Source organism: Chrysochloris asiatica, unplaced genomic scaffold, assembly GCF_000296735.1.
Source record: "Chrysochloris asiatica unplaced genomic scaffold, ChrAsi1.0 scaffold00161, whole genome shotgun sequence".
NCBI lineage: Eukaryota > Metazoa > Chordata > Mammalia > Afrosoricida > Chrysochloridae > Chrysochloris > Chrysochloris asiatica.
Window position 1 is genome coordinate 4,192,017 of NW_006408679.1, and position 14,283 is coordinate 4,206,299.

Consider the following 14,283-nt stretch of genomic DNA (forward strand, 5'->3'; position numbering starts at 1 on the left):
CTTCTTTTGTTGCACTGACAGGTTCTGTAAGCTTTCTTTCTGTGGCAGAACTGTGTAGAGCCAAGTAGAAAATCTTTCTCTGTAACTGTGATTATTTTTACTTTCACAATTTCCACAAAGGAAAATACAAGATGTTACAAGTTTAATTTTAAGCAGAAACTTTTAAGTCAGTGCTTAAAAATCTGAAAACACAAAATGGTCGTCTTACATGTTTACTGAATTAGATTACTTTTCAAATTTTGATTTTGTTTTGCTGTTTTTTCTTAAAACACTGCTGTATATTTTAAAACTTCATTTTTTTTTTTTTTGGCATTGAAAGTGTACAATTTTAACTCGTTTTAATTAAATTGTTTACTAACTATATTGATTTAAAGATGAAAACTGTCCTTTGTAAAATACTAAGTGTTAGAGGGATGAGAGATGGCTTTAAAGGGAGACCATTTGTAGAAGCAGTTGACTTAATAACCTCAGCTTCTAAAACTGCTTTTGAAAATGTAAATACTAAGCTTATTGCTTTTATGTAATATATGGTGACTTCAGAGTTTTCTGTACAGTATTTTAAATGTGAGATAACTGTCAGGGCTAAGTATTTTAACAAAAACATTTTCAGTATTTTAAATTAAACTTTGTAAAGTAGTACATTTGTGAGTTAAATTTTTGGGAACAATTAGAATTCACTTAGTATTGTATAGAAGATGCTATAAAACATAGGAAGGATATTTTTCTTAATCCAAAATTTGTGAATTTGGCTTTGCTACCTCAATTGCAGGTGTTTGCCTTTATAAACTATTCCAAATGGAAAAAATAGAATAAGTATATATTTTTGGAGTAATTAAACATTTTTACACATTGATGTTTGAAAGTTTGCCATTGCAGGCTAATATTTTTGTATGTTTTTGACTTAAACATGTTTTTGCTACTGTTTCATTTATACAGTTTATATACTGTATTTTGTATATCCTTATATTTACAAAACTACTTTTTGTAAAGGAGTGTTGTGTTCAGCTTTAGAAGTATAATCATCTAAAAATAACTCAAGGTAATAGTTTAAAATAGTTTTTTTTTTTTTTTTTTTAGTTCAGTAGATATGCTGGTAAGGTAGTTTTAACCATTAAGTTCTAGCTCAGTTGATGTAGTCTCCTTTATTAATTGCCTATAATGGAATAGTAGCAAATTCATTGAGAGTTAAATTGTTTTCAGCTTTTTAAACATAGAATGTAATGTAATGAGCCATTGAAATGTGCAGTGCTTACTCTGTACTGCAGTTTGAAGAATATAATTAATGTGATCATGAAGTTGGTTTGCTTTATCATTCCTCAGCGTATAGCTAGCTGGTAAACTGTAATGGTGAAACTGTCAGTTTTGTTAGTACTTACTGATGTGGACAAGCAGTTTAATGACACTTTTCTCCTGGCACCAGCGAGTGTTGTCTCAGTGCTAGATACACCAAGGAAGCTGTGGGAAAGGAAGGATGTTTGATTCTTTCCCTGGTAATGAATTGTCAAAGCCTTGATACCAGCACGTGCTATAATTTCTTATGGGCATCAGCTAGAATTTTTTTTTTCCATTTTGTTTTTGACATGTTTATTTGATAAGTAGAAGTTTTATAATGAAGTTTTAAGTTTGAAATAAAGTTGAAAATAAAAAGATGTTGCTTTTGATGAAGTCTCTATTTTTGCCTGGAACTGGAGTTTGTCAATCATTTGTTCAATAATGGCAGCTTATAGAAACACATTTATTTATTAATCTAATGTACTGAATCCTCAGGATTTGTTTTTCAGTGGGAAACGAGGACGAGAACAAGTCCTATTTTTTAAATTGAAGATGGTCCTTCTTGACTTGGAAATGTGCATTTAAGCCAAGAGTCTACTACTCTACATGTATATATTTTTGTTGGCGAGTTGCTTCTGACTTACAGTGAACTTGCTTACGGTTTCTAAGGTTTGAGCCACCAGCAGTATGGTTAGCTTATTATACAGCACCACATCAGAACTCCCTACATGTGTAATTTTACTATGTATAACAGGGCAGAAAGCAGAAGTTTTTATAAAAAAAAGCTCTTCTGAATACCATGCCAGGTGTTACGGCCTTTACTTTTAGAAAAGTCAACCCTGCATTCCTGGTTAGGCTGTCCTTTACTAGAACCCAGTTTCTAAAGAATCAGCAGACCAGGTTTCATGTGTGTGAAATTAAAAGGCCTGGAAGATTCCATCTGCACGTGAAATCTTCAACATGTAACGGAAAGAGAGTACATTGGTTGAACACAGTATATATGTCAGTGTCTTAGAATATAAATCTGAATATAGTCAAGAAATAAAATGGAAAAAAAAATGATTCGGAACTGACATTTATTTCTCATTCTTTCATCTCACACAGTAATGCAACCCGCAGTTTTATCCAGTGACTAGGTGGTTTCTGTGTTGGTAAACACACCGATGTTAAAAAGCTCGTGGATAAACTGGTAGTTGTCAAAATTCTTGACCTTTGCGGTGTCTGGTAAAGGGGGCATTCAAAAGTATAAAGTTCTAAGTCTGTCTGGCCAGAAGCTTTTGGTTTTTCAGTAGGAATCTTAAGGAAACAAAAAATAGTTAAATTGTTATAATGCAGGCAAACCATTAATTAGCTCATTTCCTATGTGCTGGATTTGGGGGTTACAGATTAAACACCCTTATTAGATGGTTAATGTGATACATATAGAAATTATACCTAGAGAATTTTAAAGAGTAACTATTAAGGCTTTCTAGCACATATTCTTGAGAAATAATGGGGTAATAATACAGCTGGGTTAATGCACCAGACTGCAAAGCCATTTGAACTGCAAGGTCGGTGGTTCAAGCTCACCAGCTGCTCCTTGGAAACCCTATCCAGGGTTGCTATGGTTCGGAATCGACTCAATGGCACTTGACAACACAACAATACAGCATTTAATATTACCAACATTTTGGGCTATTTTAAATATAGTTTGTGCTCAACTCAAATTTCCTTTGTGAAATCACAGGGAATGAGGACTGGAGGGTATGTTTTCATATTACTGAGAAGAGTTCAGAGGGTTAAGATTTAGTATAAGCCGTTGGGGTGGTTACCTTTGTTGGTAAGAAGTAAATTTCAGGAAAGTAGCAACAAATTTCAAAAGGCAGTGAGTCATCTAATATTTTTTGTTCATGATTCCATCTTGCTCCATCAATGAACAGACCAAAAATATGAACTCCAAAATGTGATGAGTCTGTGCCCTGGAATTAAAAATGGTCTGGGTGAGTGTTTCCCCACGTAGGACTCTCTTTTGCATTAGCTGTAGCAGCAGCAAGCCTCATTGTGGGCTCCATCCAGAGGCAGATTGTTTCCCTTCCATCTTAGTCTGGAGCCGTCCCTGGCCAAAGCATGCCTTCCTGGGCCTAAGATGAATAATTAATTCTTTCCCTACTCTGAGCGCTTAAGCTTGTAGCGGTGGTGTTCCTGAGTTGATTATTGAAAAATAGTTAAGCCCTAATAGGATTTCATTCATAGGAAGTTCAAGATAGGAAAAAAGTAATCTAAGATAATATTGTTGTGGTTGTTAAGTGCTGTTGAGTTGGTTCCAACCCTTAGCCACCCTGTATAGGGTTTCCTAGGAGCAGCTGGTGAGCTTGAACCACCTATCTTGAGGTTCAAACTGACTTTGCAGTCCAGCTCATTAACCCACAGCATCACACCAGGACCCCAATCTAAGGTGTTAGAAAGCCAGAATAGTGCTCACCTCTGAGGAAGTGTACTACTATCTTGGAAGAGAAGTGAGGAAGTCTATCAAGATGCCAACCATTGTTCTGGTTCTTGACCTGGGTGGTTGGTTGAAATACTTAAGATTTGTGTCCTATATATTATGCTCAATGAAAAAAAGAAGCTAGTTAAAGACCAAAAACAAAAACCCGAAAAAGGTAACAAAGGAAAGTGCAAACAGCAAACATAAAGGCTTGTTTGAAAAAGTAAACAGGAACACTTAGCATGTCTGATGTAGAAAAAAATTGGAGATGAGTACATCTACAACAACTACAAAGTTGCAGAACATTAAAGATCTTATTTATGATAGCAACAATTATAAAATACAGAAACAATCTCATAACTTTCTAATACTTATATAAACAAAACTTACTGAAGGACATAAAAGATCTGAACAAGTAGAAAGTAACCTTGTTTCTATATGAAAAACAATACTGAAAAGATACCAGTTCTGTCAATTTAGAAATTGCCATCAGATCAAAATCTCAATAGTTTAAACAAAAATGAAGTGTAATAAGCTTATTCTCACATTCCTAGAAGAGGAAGTATAAAAATTAAGACAGCTATTAAAAAGAACAATTGGGCTGACTTGTTCTACCAAGTGCATGTATACTTTATAACTTCTGAAACTATATTGTATTGTCCCTGGAGTAGACATTATTAGGACACAGTGGAATTTAGTAAAAACTACCATGACCCTTTAAATCAGTGGGACCCAAAGTGAAGGAGGAGTGGTGGGGTGTACCCCTTTCTCCTACCTTGGGTCACCTCTATCTTACCATCTTCAGTTGAGTGCTGTTGCAAGATAGGTGGGGGGTTTCTCCTTGGAGCCTGGCTGCACTTTGTGTTATGAGTGGTTACTGAGTGGCTAGACACTCAGGCAGTTGAGCAGTCATATGGAGAGGTTTGTCCTGCCGTCTTTAATGCTGACCTCAACAGCATTCATTCTGTGTATTTACTAATCAGTTAACCAGTTGCTGTAGAGTTGATGTACAAGAATGCCAGAGTAGAACTGTACATCACTAGGCCTTTCTTCCAAGGTGACAGTAAGTGGACTCGAACTACTACCTGCCTGTTCAGCAGTGAGCATGATAGAAGCATCATTCAGGTAACCAGCCTTCCCATAGGGGAGGCCTGGCTGGATTCATTTCAGGCCAGTATCCCGCCTGTACAGCCACCGCCACCTCGCCAGTGGAGGCTCGCATGTTACTGCGATGCTGAACAGATTGCAGCAGAGCTTCTGGACTATAATGGAGAACTATAGCTTTAAATTAATCTACTTTGTGGTTTTAAGTATTTTACTTAAAATTTTTCTTCTTAAAAAGTGGGAGAGGTGAACTTTGATGGCACTTGGATTTGAAGACGGGCTGTTCCTTGTTTATCCTAAGTATCTAAGGTCTAATGGAGTGCGGTATAACTGTAGGATAAGCACTGGACTTGATAACTATAAAGGTTGATGGCTACAGCCCACCAAGCACTCATCTTGACAAAAAGGCTTTCTGCTTCTCCGAAGATTTACAGCCTTGGAAATCCTTTTACAGGCTCACTGTGAGTTGGAATGACCTCCACAGCATGCAACAACAACTAAGGTCTAATAGAGTGTCTGGCACACATAATGCTAAACAAAAGTTTGTTGAGGGAGTGGATGAATGAATGATTTACCCTTTCTAAATTTTATGTACTCTGTTACCTGAAAGGCTCTCCTCACAATGTTGAGTTTTTTTTGGATCATTCTGGAGAACTCCACAATTTCCATGTCAGCGGTGTCAGCAATCACTTGGTGGGTGAATGTGAGGGTGTCTATGGAGATTCCATGGTATCTTCCATAGTCTTGAAGTACAGCAGTAAGAAAACCTTCAGAGAGAAACACCAACAATTCCTGTGAGTCTAAGGCATGTGCACTCCCTCAACATTTGCATACGTCAGGGGAAGGTGTGGGAAGAATGGAATGGACCGGACCCATGTAGAAGCAAGTCAGGAAAAGAAAGAGGAGGGTAGAGATAATGTGAGACCGTATTGGGTGGGAAGAGAGCCCACCTAACTTGGGCCTTGGCGATAGGCGTTGGGCTGGCTGCAGTAATTTGTGTGAATGCAGGTGGTTTTTGTAGGGCCAACACCCCCAGCCCTTATTCCTTTTGGGTACAGAGAGGATATAAATCCCAGGGCCTTATCTACCTCTGACCCAGTATTGGCAGATCTTAGTCTCTCATTATCTTGGCAACAAATGATGATACTAGAGGCAAATATGAGAAAATTTTGAAAACTTCACGAGAAAATTCCTTCTCTTCCAATTCCATTTTTCCCACTAACTTTTTTTGAAGTCCCCTTGTACAAAATACAAGTGAGGTAATCAGAATCTTTCTCAAGAAATGAAATAGTCCTGGACCAGATGACTGGATGATCAGAGCTCAACCAGGAGAAGAAAGAAGAGGAAAAAAAGAGTGATCTGATACAATTTGATGAACTTGACCTACACCTACGGATGCAGTGACTCAAAAGAGGGAACAAATCCTTACAGCAAGAAACATTCCCACCCCTCCACACACAGAGTAGACAGAGGTGGGCAACTTGGACATTGGATACCCAAATTGGGGGGGGGGGAGGGGACTACAAAGGCAAGAAGTGACAGGCTTACAAGCTTTCAAGAGGGAACCTAGAGCTAGGGGGCATGGAGGAAGGCAGAATCTCCAGTGAGTACTATCCAATCTGTCTAGGCGGAGGTGATGAAATACAGATGGGTCACTTGTGATACTATAGTGAATAATTGTTATCAGGACTGATTATGAGGGTTGGAAATGTAAAGGCAGACATTTTTTAGCAAGGAATGGAGTGATTAATTCTCCAGTCTTGGAGCAGAGGTCTCTAGGACCATCAACAGAGAAGAGCCCAGAGCAGGTCCCTACCCAGAGAAGCAGAGATGCCTGAGATAGAGACAGAGACGATGACGTGAAGTGAGGAAGCGGCTGGGGACTGTGGATCCAGAGAGGGAGAGGGACTGTGTGCTGAAGACTGGGGAGGGAGGGGGGAGTGTAGGGGAAGGGTTTGTAGGGTATATACCCTTTGGTCGATTGATGATGCATGGAGGGGATTGAAACCATGGCAATGAAATGATATATGATAGAATGAATGTAAAACTAAAGTTTTCTCATATAAACTAACATATAATTCACAATAAAACATTAAAAAAAATGAAATAGGGACATTGGAGAAGGCAGGCTCTTTGTGTTGCTCACCTGCTGATGGCAATTAGTCTCCCTGTTAGGTGCTGTTGAGTCAATTCTAACTCATATTGACCCTATGCACAACAGAACGGTTCTGTCTGGCTGCATGGAAAAAGGCTAATGTGCGGTAGGAAAAAAAATGAAGCCAAAGTATCGTGGGAAGCAGAGCTGAGGTATGAGGAGGCAAGCTGAGAGTAACACTGATTCATCCACCTGGAAGCCAGCCATGCCTGAAGTTAAAACCCTTGACTTCCTTCCCACTTCTTTGAACCTATAAACATGTCTTGTTTTGTAAAAACAAATTTGGATTGCATTTCTAGATCTTGTAGTTGTTAAAGTTGAGTTGACTGACTCCTTGTGACCTTCTAACAGAAAAGAAATGTTGGGTCCTACACCATCTCCATGATCTTTGATATGTTTGAGCTCACTGCTGAGAAAATTGTCATTCCCTCTCATTGAGGGTTTCCGTCATTTTTGTTGACTCTTTACCAAGCATGATATTCTTTTCTAGCAACCAGTGATGACGTAACCAAAGTCAGCAAGATGAATTCTCACCATCTTTGCTTCTAAGAAGCATTCTGGCTATTATTTCTTCTAAGATTAATTGGTTCATTCTCTTGAAGTCTCAATATTCTTCACAAACACCACAGTTGGAATCCATTTGCCTTCTTTTTCATTGTCCAGATTTCACATGTATATGAGGCGAATGAAAAGACCATGGGTCAGGTGCATCTTAGACAGCAAAGTGATACTTTTGCTTTTTAGAGCTTTAAAAAGGTCTTTCAAAAAGATTTGCCCAATGTTGCTTCCATGGGCCTTGATTGTTGATCCAAGTAGAATGAAATTCTTGACAACTAAAAATTTTTTCCACTTACTATGATGTTGTTTTGCATTGTGAGGATTTCTGTTTTATTCAGATTCAGGTATTAATCCATAGTAGTCAGTTTATCAATATGCGTTAAGTAATTTTCATTTTCCACAAGCAAGATGCTTTGTCTGCACATCGCAGGTTGTTAATGAGCCTTCCTCCAATTCTGATGCCATGTTTTCTTAATATTATAGTATAATAATCTCAGATTATTTGCTCAGCATATAGAATGAAATAATGGTGAAAGGATAGAACCCTGACACAATTTTCCTGAATTTAAACTGTGCAGAAACTGCGTTCTGTTCAAATGACCGTCTCTTGGTTATGGGTAGATTCCTCCTGAACACAATTGTTCTGGAGTTCCCTTTTTTTTTTGTAATGTTATCCACAGTTTGCTATGATCCACACAATCAAATGCCTTTTCATAGTCAATAAAACACAGGTAAACATCTTTCTGGTATTTTCTGCTTTTAACCAAGATACATCTGAAATCAGCAGTGATATTCCTCATTCCACATCCTCTTTTGAATCCAGCTTGACCTTCTGGCAATTCCTTGTTGATGTCTGACTTCAATAATTGTTGAGTTCTCTTCAGCATGTGGTAATGGGCACGGACATGGATCTCTAACACATGTCTTAACTGCTCTCCTCTTTCGACCAGCTCCTTTTAACCTTATCTGCATAAATTTCCAGATTGGTCACTTCATCCCACTTGTTGTCATGTAATGCCCTTGTCCAGAATCCACCATGTCAGTGCTCATAGAATTAAGTTCAATCTCCTCAGTTGGGCAACTGAAGTCCCCTTACCCTGTCCCATCCTGTGTCTCTGTTCTGCTGTGACATGAGAGTTTTCATTCAGACAATGCAGTTTCGTGATGATATTTTTGCTCATGCCATTGCCTGGGATTTCTCCATTTCCCTGAGAACTCTTCAAGGCCAAAGATGCCAGAAGTGACCCTGCCCTCCTTTAGCATGGGTTTCAGGTTTCAGGAGGACAGGCTACTACTTACCATTGAGTCGATTCTGATTCATGACAACTCCACATGTGAGAGTAGAATTGTACTCCATAAGGTTTTCAATGGATGAGTTTTTAAAGAAGTAGAACACCTGGCTTTTCTCTGGGTAGACTTGAAAATCCAACCTTTTGGTTAGCAGCTGAGCGTATTAACTTAGCACCACCCAAGGACTTCAGGAAGACAAGTCCTGGGCTTTAATAATCTTAGGGCCTGTGGCAGGCACATGCGGGCGTCAACTGAGGTGTTCAGTGGTCGCTGACCACCCTTTCTCTCTAGCCTGGACTGCCTCCTGAGCTCTAGAACCATACAGCTAACTGTTTACCAGACACTTACTTGAGCATCTCAGTACCTCAACAGGACTATCATCTCAAAATCAAGAGGACTATCATTTGACGCCTCTCATCACTGTTTTCCTCTTCCTGTGTTCCCTATTTCAGGAAATAAAACCATCCACTCAACTCAGCTTTACAAGTCATGCTTAACGCTTCTCTCCCTCTCACACACCCTATCCCATCTTTTAAAAAATGGGGTCCAGCTCCATTATGCTGTGTCCTAAATGTCCTCAACTCTACCACTATCCCCAGACTCCAATTATTATCATCAGTTGCCTGGAGAATAAAGCAATCTGATACGTCACCTCCCAGACGCTCTTGCCTTCCCCAATCTATCCTTGCCTTCTACCAGACTAAAACCATTGCATCATGACATCTCTTGCCTAAAACACTTTGATGGTTTCTCATTGTCCCAGGATGAAGTCAATCCCCTTAGTGTCTTTACACAGTCCCCAGGAACCGCTCATGACTCTATTTCCAGCTTCATCCTACGTCATTCTTCCTCTTGGCTCCTTTCACTCTGACCACAGTGAACGCTTGGGTTCTCTAATGTGGCTTTCTCTCTCATCTCTGGACCTTTGAATGGAATTCTTTCCAGTGAGAATGCTATTCCTAGTTTAGTGTAGTGGTTATGCACATGAATTTTTAGGTCAGATAGTCTGAGTTCAAATTTTCACTCAGTCACTTAGTAGTTTTATGACTTTGAAAAAATTAGTTAACAACTCTGTGCCAAATAGGGATAATAGCAGTAACAACCTCATTAGATTGTCATGGGAACTGAATGACTTAATATATACAAAGTCCTTAACAGTACTATGGTACTGTTGTTAGGTGCTATCAGGTTGGTTCCAACTTACAGAGACTCTATGGAACTAGATACTGTCCAGTCCTGTGCCACCCTCAGTTGCAGGCACTGTGTCAGTCCTTCTCAATGAGGGTCTTCCTCTTTTTTGCTGACCCTCCACTTTACCAAGCATGATGTTCTTTTCCAGGGACTTGTCCCTCCAGATACCATGTCCAAAGTAAGTGCGATGAAATCTCACCATCCTTGCTTCTAAGAACATTCTGGGTGTACTTCTTCGGGCAGTCTATGGTATATTCAGTACTCTTCATAATTCAAATGAGTCAACTCCATAATTCAAATGAATCAATTCTCCAGTCTTCTCTATTCATTGGCTGGCTTTTGCATGTAGTACATGAGATATTTGAAAATACCATGGCTTGGGTCAGGCACATTTACATCCTCAGAGTGGCATCTTTGTCCAGTGCATTATGCCATTTAGTTTCTTGACAGCTGCTTCCATCATAGTTGACTGTGGATCCAAGTAAAATGAAATCCTTGACCACTTCAATGTTTTCTCTGTTTGTTATGATTTTACTTACTGGTCCATTTGAGAGGAAATTTATTTTCTTTATGTCAAGGTGTAATCCATGGTAAGGCTGTACTCTTTGATCTTCACTAGGAGTGCTTCAAGTCATCTCCACTTCGGCATGCAAGGTTGTGTTATGTGCATATCGCAGGTTGCAATTCTGATGTAGCATCTTCTTCATATCATCCAGCTTCTCAGATTATTGGGGCACAGATAGTCCTTGGCATCTAATCAATATAATGCAAGTATTTGCTGCTCTCTTCTCCTTCTATACCCATATGTCCCTGTCTGAAGAATACTTAACTGGTGACATGCTTCAAGTCTCATTTTGGAAGTTGCTTCCCTAGTGGTCTTTCCTCATCCTTAGTTTAGGGTACCTTATTTTATGTTTCACAACCACAATTCATCCATATATTCTTTCAGAAAGTCATTTATTCTTCAAATATTTATTGATAGTTTTTTGATGCTGTGGGTTGGAATAGGTACTAGGGAGTGAAAACAGACTTTATGGGTTTTCCCTTTACAATCCTAAAATATTCTTGTTAGATATCTTTCTTTCTGACTGGACATATGTAGGTGGGACCCAGATCCCAGCAAGCATTCAATCATGAATTCCTTCTTAAATGAATGAAAATAGTTGAAACACGGAATCAATCCCTTGGGTAAGATGCCCATCTACAGGCGTTCCCTGGGGAGGGGTCTAGTGTCAGACTTTGACATCATACCATAGACTGATTATAGAGACGATGAAGTCTGTCACCTACCAAGGTTCAAGTGAGCTGTGACCAGGATGGGTTTGTTTTGGAGTGTGGGGATATGGGTGGCAGGGGGAGGAGACACTGTACTAGTACAGCATCAGGTCCTAGTGTACAAGGGACCTGGGAAGGACATAGGTATTATGATCTGGGCTTGTCCTAAAGGGAGGACAGGCAGAATGTGGCAGAGGGCCCACTACAACCTTGTCTGGGTAGGTAGGGGGCTCATATCTTGTTCTAATACTCACCTTCTGGAAAGAAGAAGGCTGGGAGCCAGTATTTTGCAGGAAAGCCTTCAAAGAAATCATTTTCAGCAGGGTGTTTGGATTTTGGGTTAACTGATGGAATGGACTGCTTCCACGCTGTGAGAAATCTCATATACCTATTGGAAAGCAGAACACAATTTGGATTGGTTACAGGAGTCCTAGTTAAAACACTAGTCTGCAAAGCCATTTGAACTGCAAGGTAGGCAGCTCAAGTTCACCAGTTGCTCCTCAGAAACCCTATACAAGGTCACTATGGGTCAGAATCGACTCGACGGCACTTAACAACAACAACTGGCATACTAACCGCAAACTTTCAGATGTTCTGGCAAATTCCCTTCAGTTCCTCCTAGTTTTTCTTTTTTCCTTTTCATCTCCCCCAGCTCAGGAACCTTGTCCTCTAATATGGAAACCACACATGACTTTGAAGCTTGTGAGGGAAAACAGGAAACCACAAATCACTGGAATGCAATGGATTTAGGTAACAAGAAATGTTGGTATTATAATGCCTAGTCTTTGCTGAATTCCACAGATTTTTGAATTGCTAACTTTCTCTTATGTACATGGAGTCCTAGTGTGGTGCTGTAGGACAACCACTTGACCATAAAGCCAATTTGAACTGCAAGGTTGGTGGTTCAAACTCAACAGCTGCTCCTCAGAAACTCTCTACAGGGTCCTTATGGACCAGAACTGACTTGATGGCAACAACATATATATGTATATTGCTGTTGCCATCAAGTCAGTATTTGATGTATACACATACATGTATTTGTTGTTGCTGTTAAGTGCCATCAAGTTGGTTCCAACCCATAGTGACCCTGTGTAGGGTTTCCAAGGAGTGGCTGGTGAACTTGAACTGCCGAACTTATGGTTCAAACCGACTTTGCAGTCCAGCGTATTAACCCACAGTGCCACACCAGGGTCTGTGTATATGTATATGGGTCAGATTCTGTATTTGTTCTGTTTGGAGCATTCACTTACAGGCCAGTGGCATGAGAGGTAGTGTCGCACAGACTTTGGAATCAGAATTTTTGGGTTCAAAATCAAAACTTCTGCTTTCTAGTTGTGAAAAGATGGCCAAGTAATTTCATATCTTCATACCTCGGTTTTCTCATCTCTAAAATGGGGATTATAATGTTGATAATTCCTACTTCATATTGTTGTTGTTGTGTGCTGTTGAGTTGGTGCTGACTCATAGCAACATTATATAGGATTTCTGAGGAGTGGCGGGGAGGTTTGGACCGCCAACCTTGTGGTTAGCTGTTTAGCGCCACACCATGTTATTGTTGTTGTTAAGTGCTGTCAAGTCTGTTCTGACTCATAATGACCTTGTATAGGGTTTCTGAGGAGCGGTTGGCGAACACCAACTCTGCAGTTCAAACTAACCTTGAGGTCGACTGCTTATCCTATGGCACCACACAAGGACTCCCATAGCATAGGCTAACTATGAGAATTAAGTAAGTTAGCATGAGTCAGCACTGAGAAAAATATTCAACATACTGTGAGCACTCATTAAATTTTAGCTACTGCCTCTAAAACTGTTGCGTATTGTGACTAAATTTGAACAATTAGATGTAAGTGGTTTTTCTTTTCTTTGAAATTCCCCCCGCTGGTATTCTCAATCCAGAAGAAATGGAAGGGAAATGGATTAGGTTCTAGACCTATCTCTGTCACTTAAAGCATAAAGACCTTGCATGAGACTCAGTATGTTTTTACCCTAAGTTGAAAGAAGAATCCCTCCCTGGAAAACCAGAGGCCAAGAAGGTAAAACTATGTCATAAACTAGTAAGCTTTAAGCAAACAGGAAGAACTATAAAGCAGCTTCCATCCATACCTGCGATGTATTGCAGTGTAAGCCACTTTAGCCCAGGTATTGAAGAAATTCAGTCTCTGGATGAGATCGTTAACCCAGGAACTCAGGGGCTTACATGACTTGTAGGAGTGTTTCTGTTGGAATTTAGAAACAAGCACATGATGATTTTAGATTTGTCTTTGTGACCATTAGGAACATATTAGAAACTTCTGTTAACAGGCTCAACTTCCAGGGAGAAGGAACTTGGCCAGAGGGTGTCATTTGTCATTTTCCAACTGAAAGTACATAATGAGAAATCTGACAATTATTACCAAAGCAAAACAGCGCTATCTTGACAATGCTTTGGAGAAAACGTTTGGAAGTTTCCATCCTGGCTGAGGTTTTCATCACTCTTCTTTTGTGCCTTTTTGCCATCCCTCCTCAAACCTGCCCCTCCCCTCTACAGATGACTACAACTTGACAATGGTGAACTTTGTGACCTTGACAAATGTGACCCTAGAACACATGTAAAGATTAAGATGTCCCTCTGCCCTTTTACGTCCCAGGTGATGGCATACTGCAAAAAAACATCCTTTTCCATATGACTTTGTAGACGACTCAGTGATGCCCCTTGTTTACCTATTACAAGGTCCTTTTTTTTTTTAATGTTTTATTGTGAATTATATGATAGTTTACATGGGAGAACTTTAGCTTTACATTCATTCCATCTTATATCATCTCACTGCCATGGTTCCAATTCCCTTCATGCATCATCAACCACCCAAAGGGTATATCCCAGAAACCCGCCCCCTACAAAACCCACTCCTCCCCCCAGTTTTCGGCCCACAGTCCCTTTCCCTCTCTGGGTCCAAGGTCTCTCCAGTCGCTTCATCACTCCACGTCATCATCTCTG

At 39.7% G+C, this 14,283-nt stretch overlaps 1 protein-coding gene across 1 annotated transcript in view; it reads right to left on the reverse strand.

Moving 5' to 3' along the window:
* Positions 1 to 2,355: 2,355 nt before the first annotated feature.
* The window catches only part of DNAH14 (dynein, axonemal, heavy chain 14), a 641,625-nt gene continuing 629,697 nt past the window's right edge, over positions 2,356 to 14,283 (reverse strand). Inside the window, 5 exon segments of the mRNA XM_006871162.1 lie at positions 2,356 to 2,568; positions 3,084 to 3,230; positions 5,444 to 5,607; positions 11,564 to 11,697; positions 13,413 to 13,525. Of these exon segments, the coding sequence (XP_006871224.1) occupies positions 2,356 to 2,568; positions 3,084 to 3,230; positions 5,444 to 5,607; positions 11,564 to 11,697; positions 13,413 to 13,525 (771 nt within the window).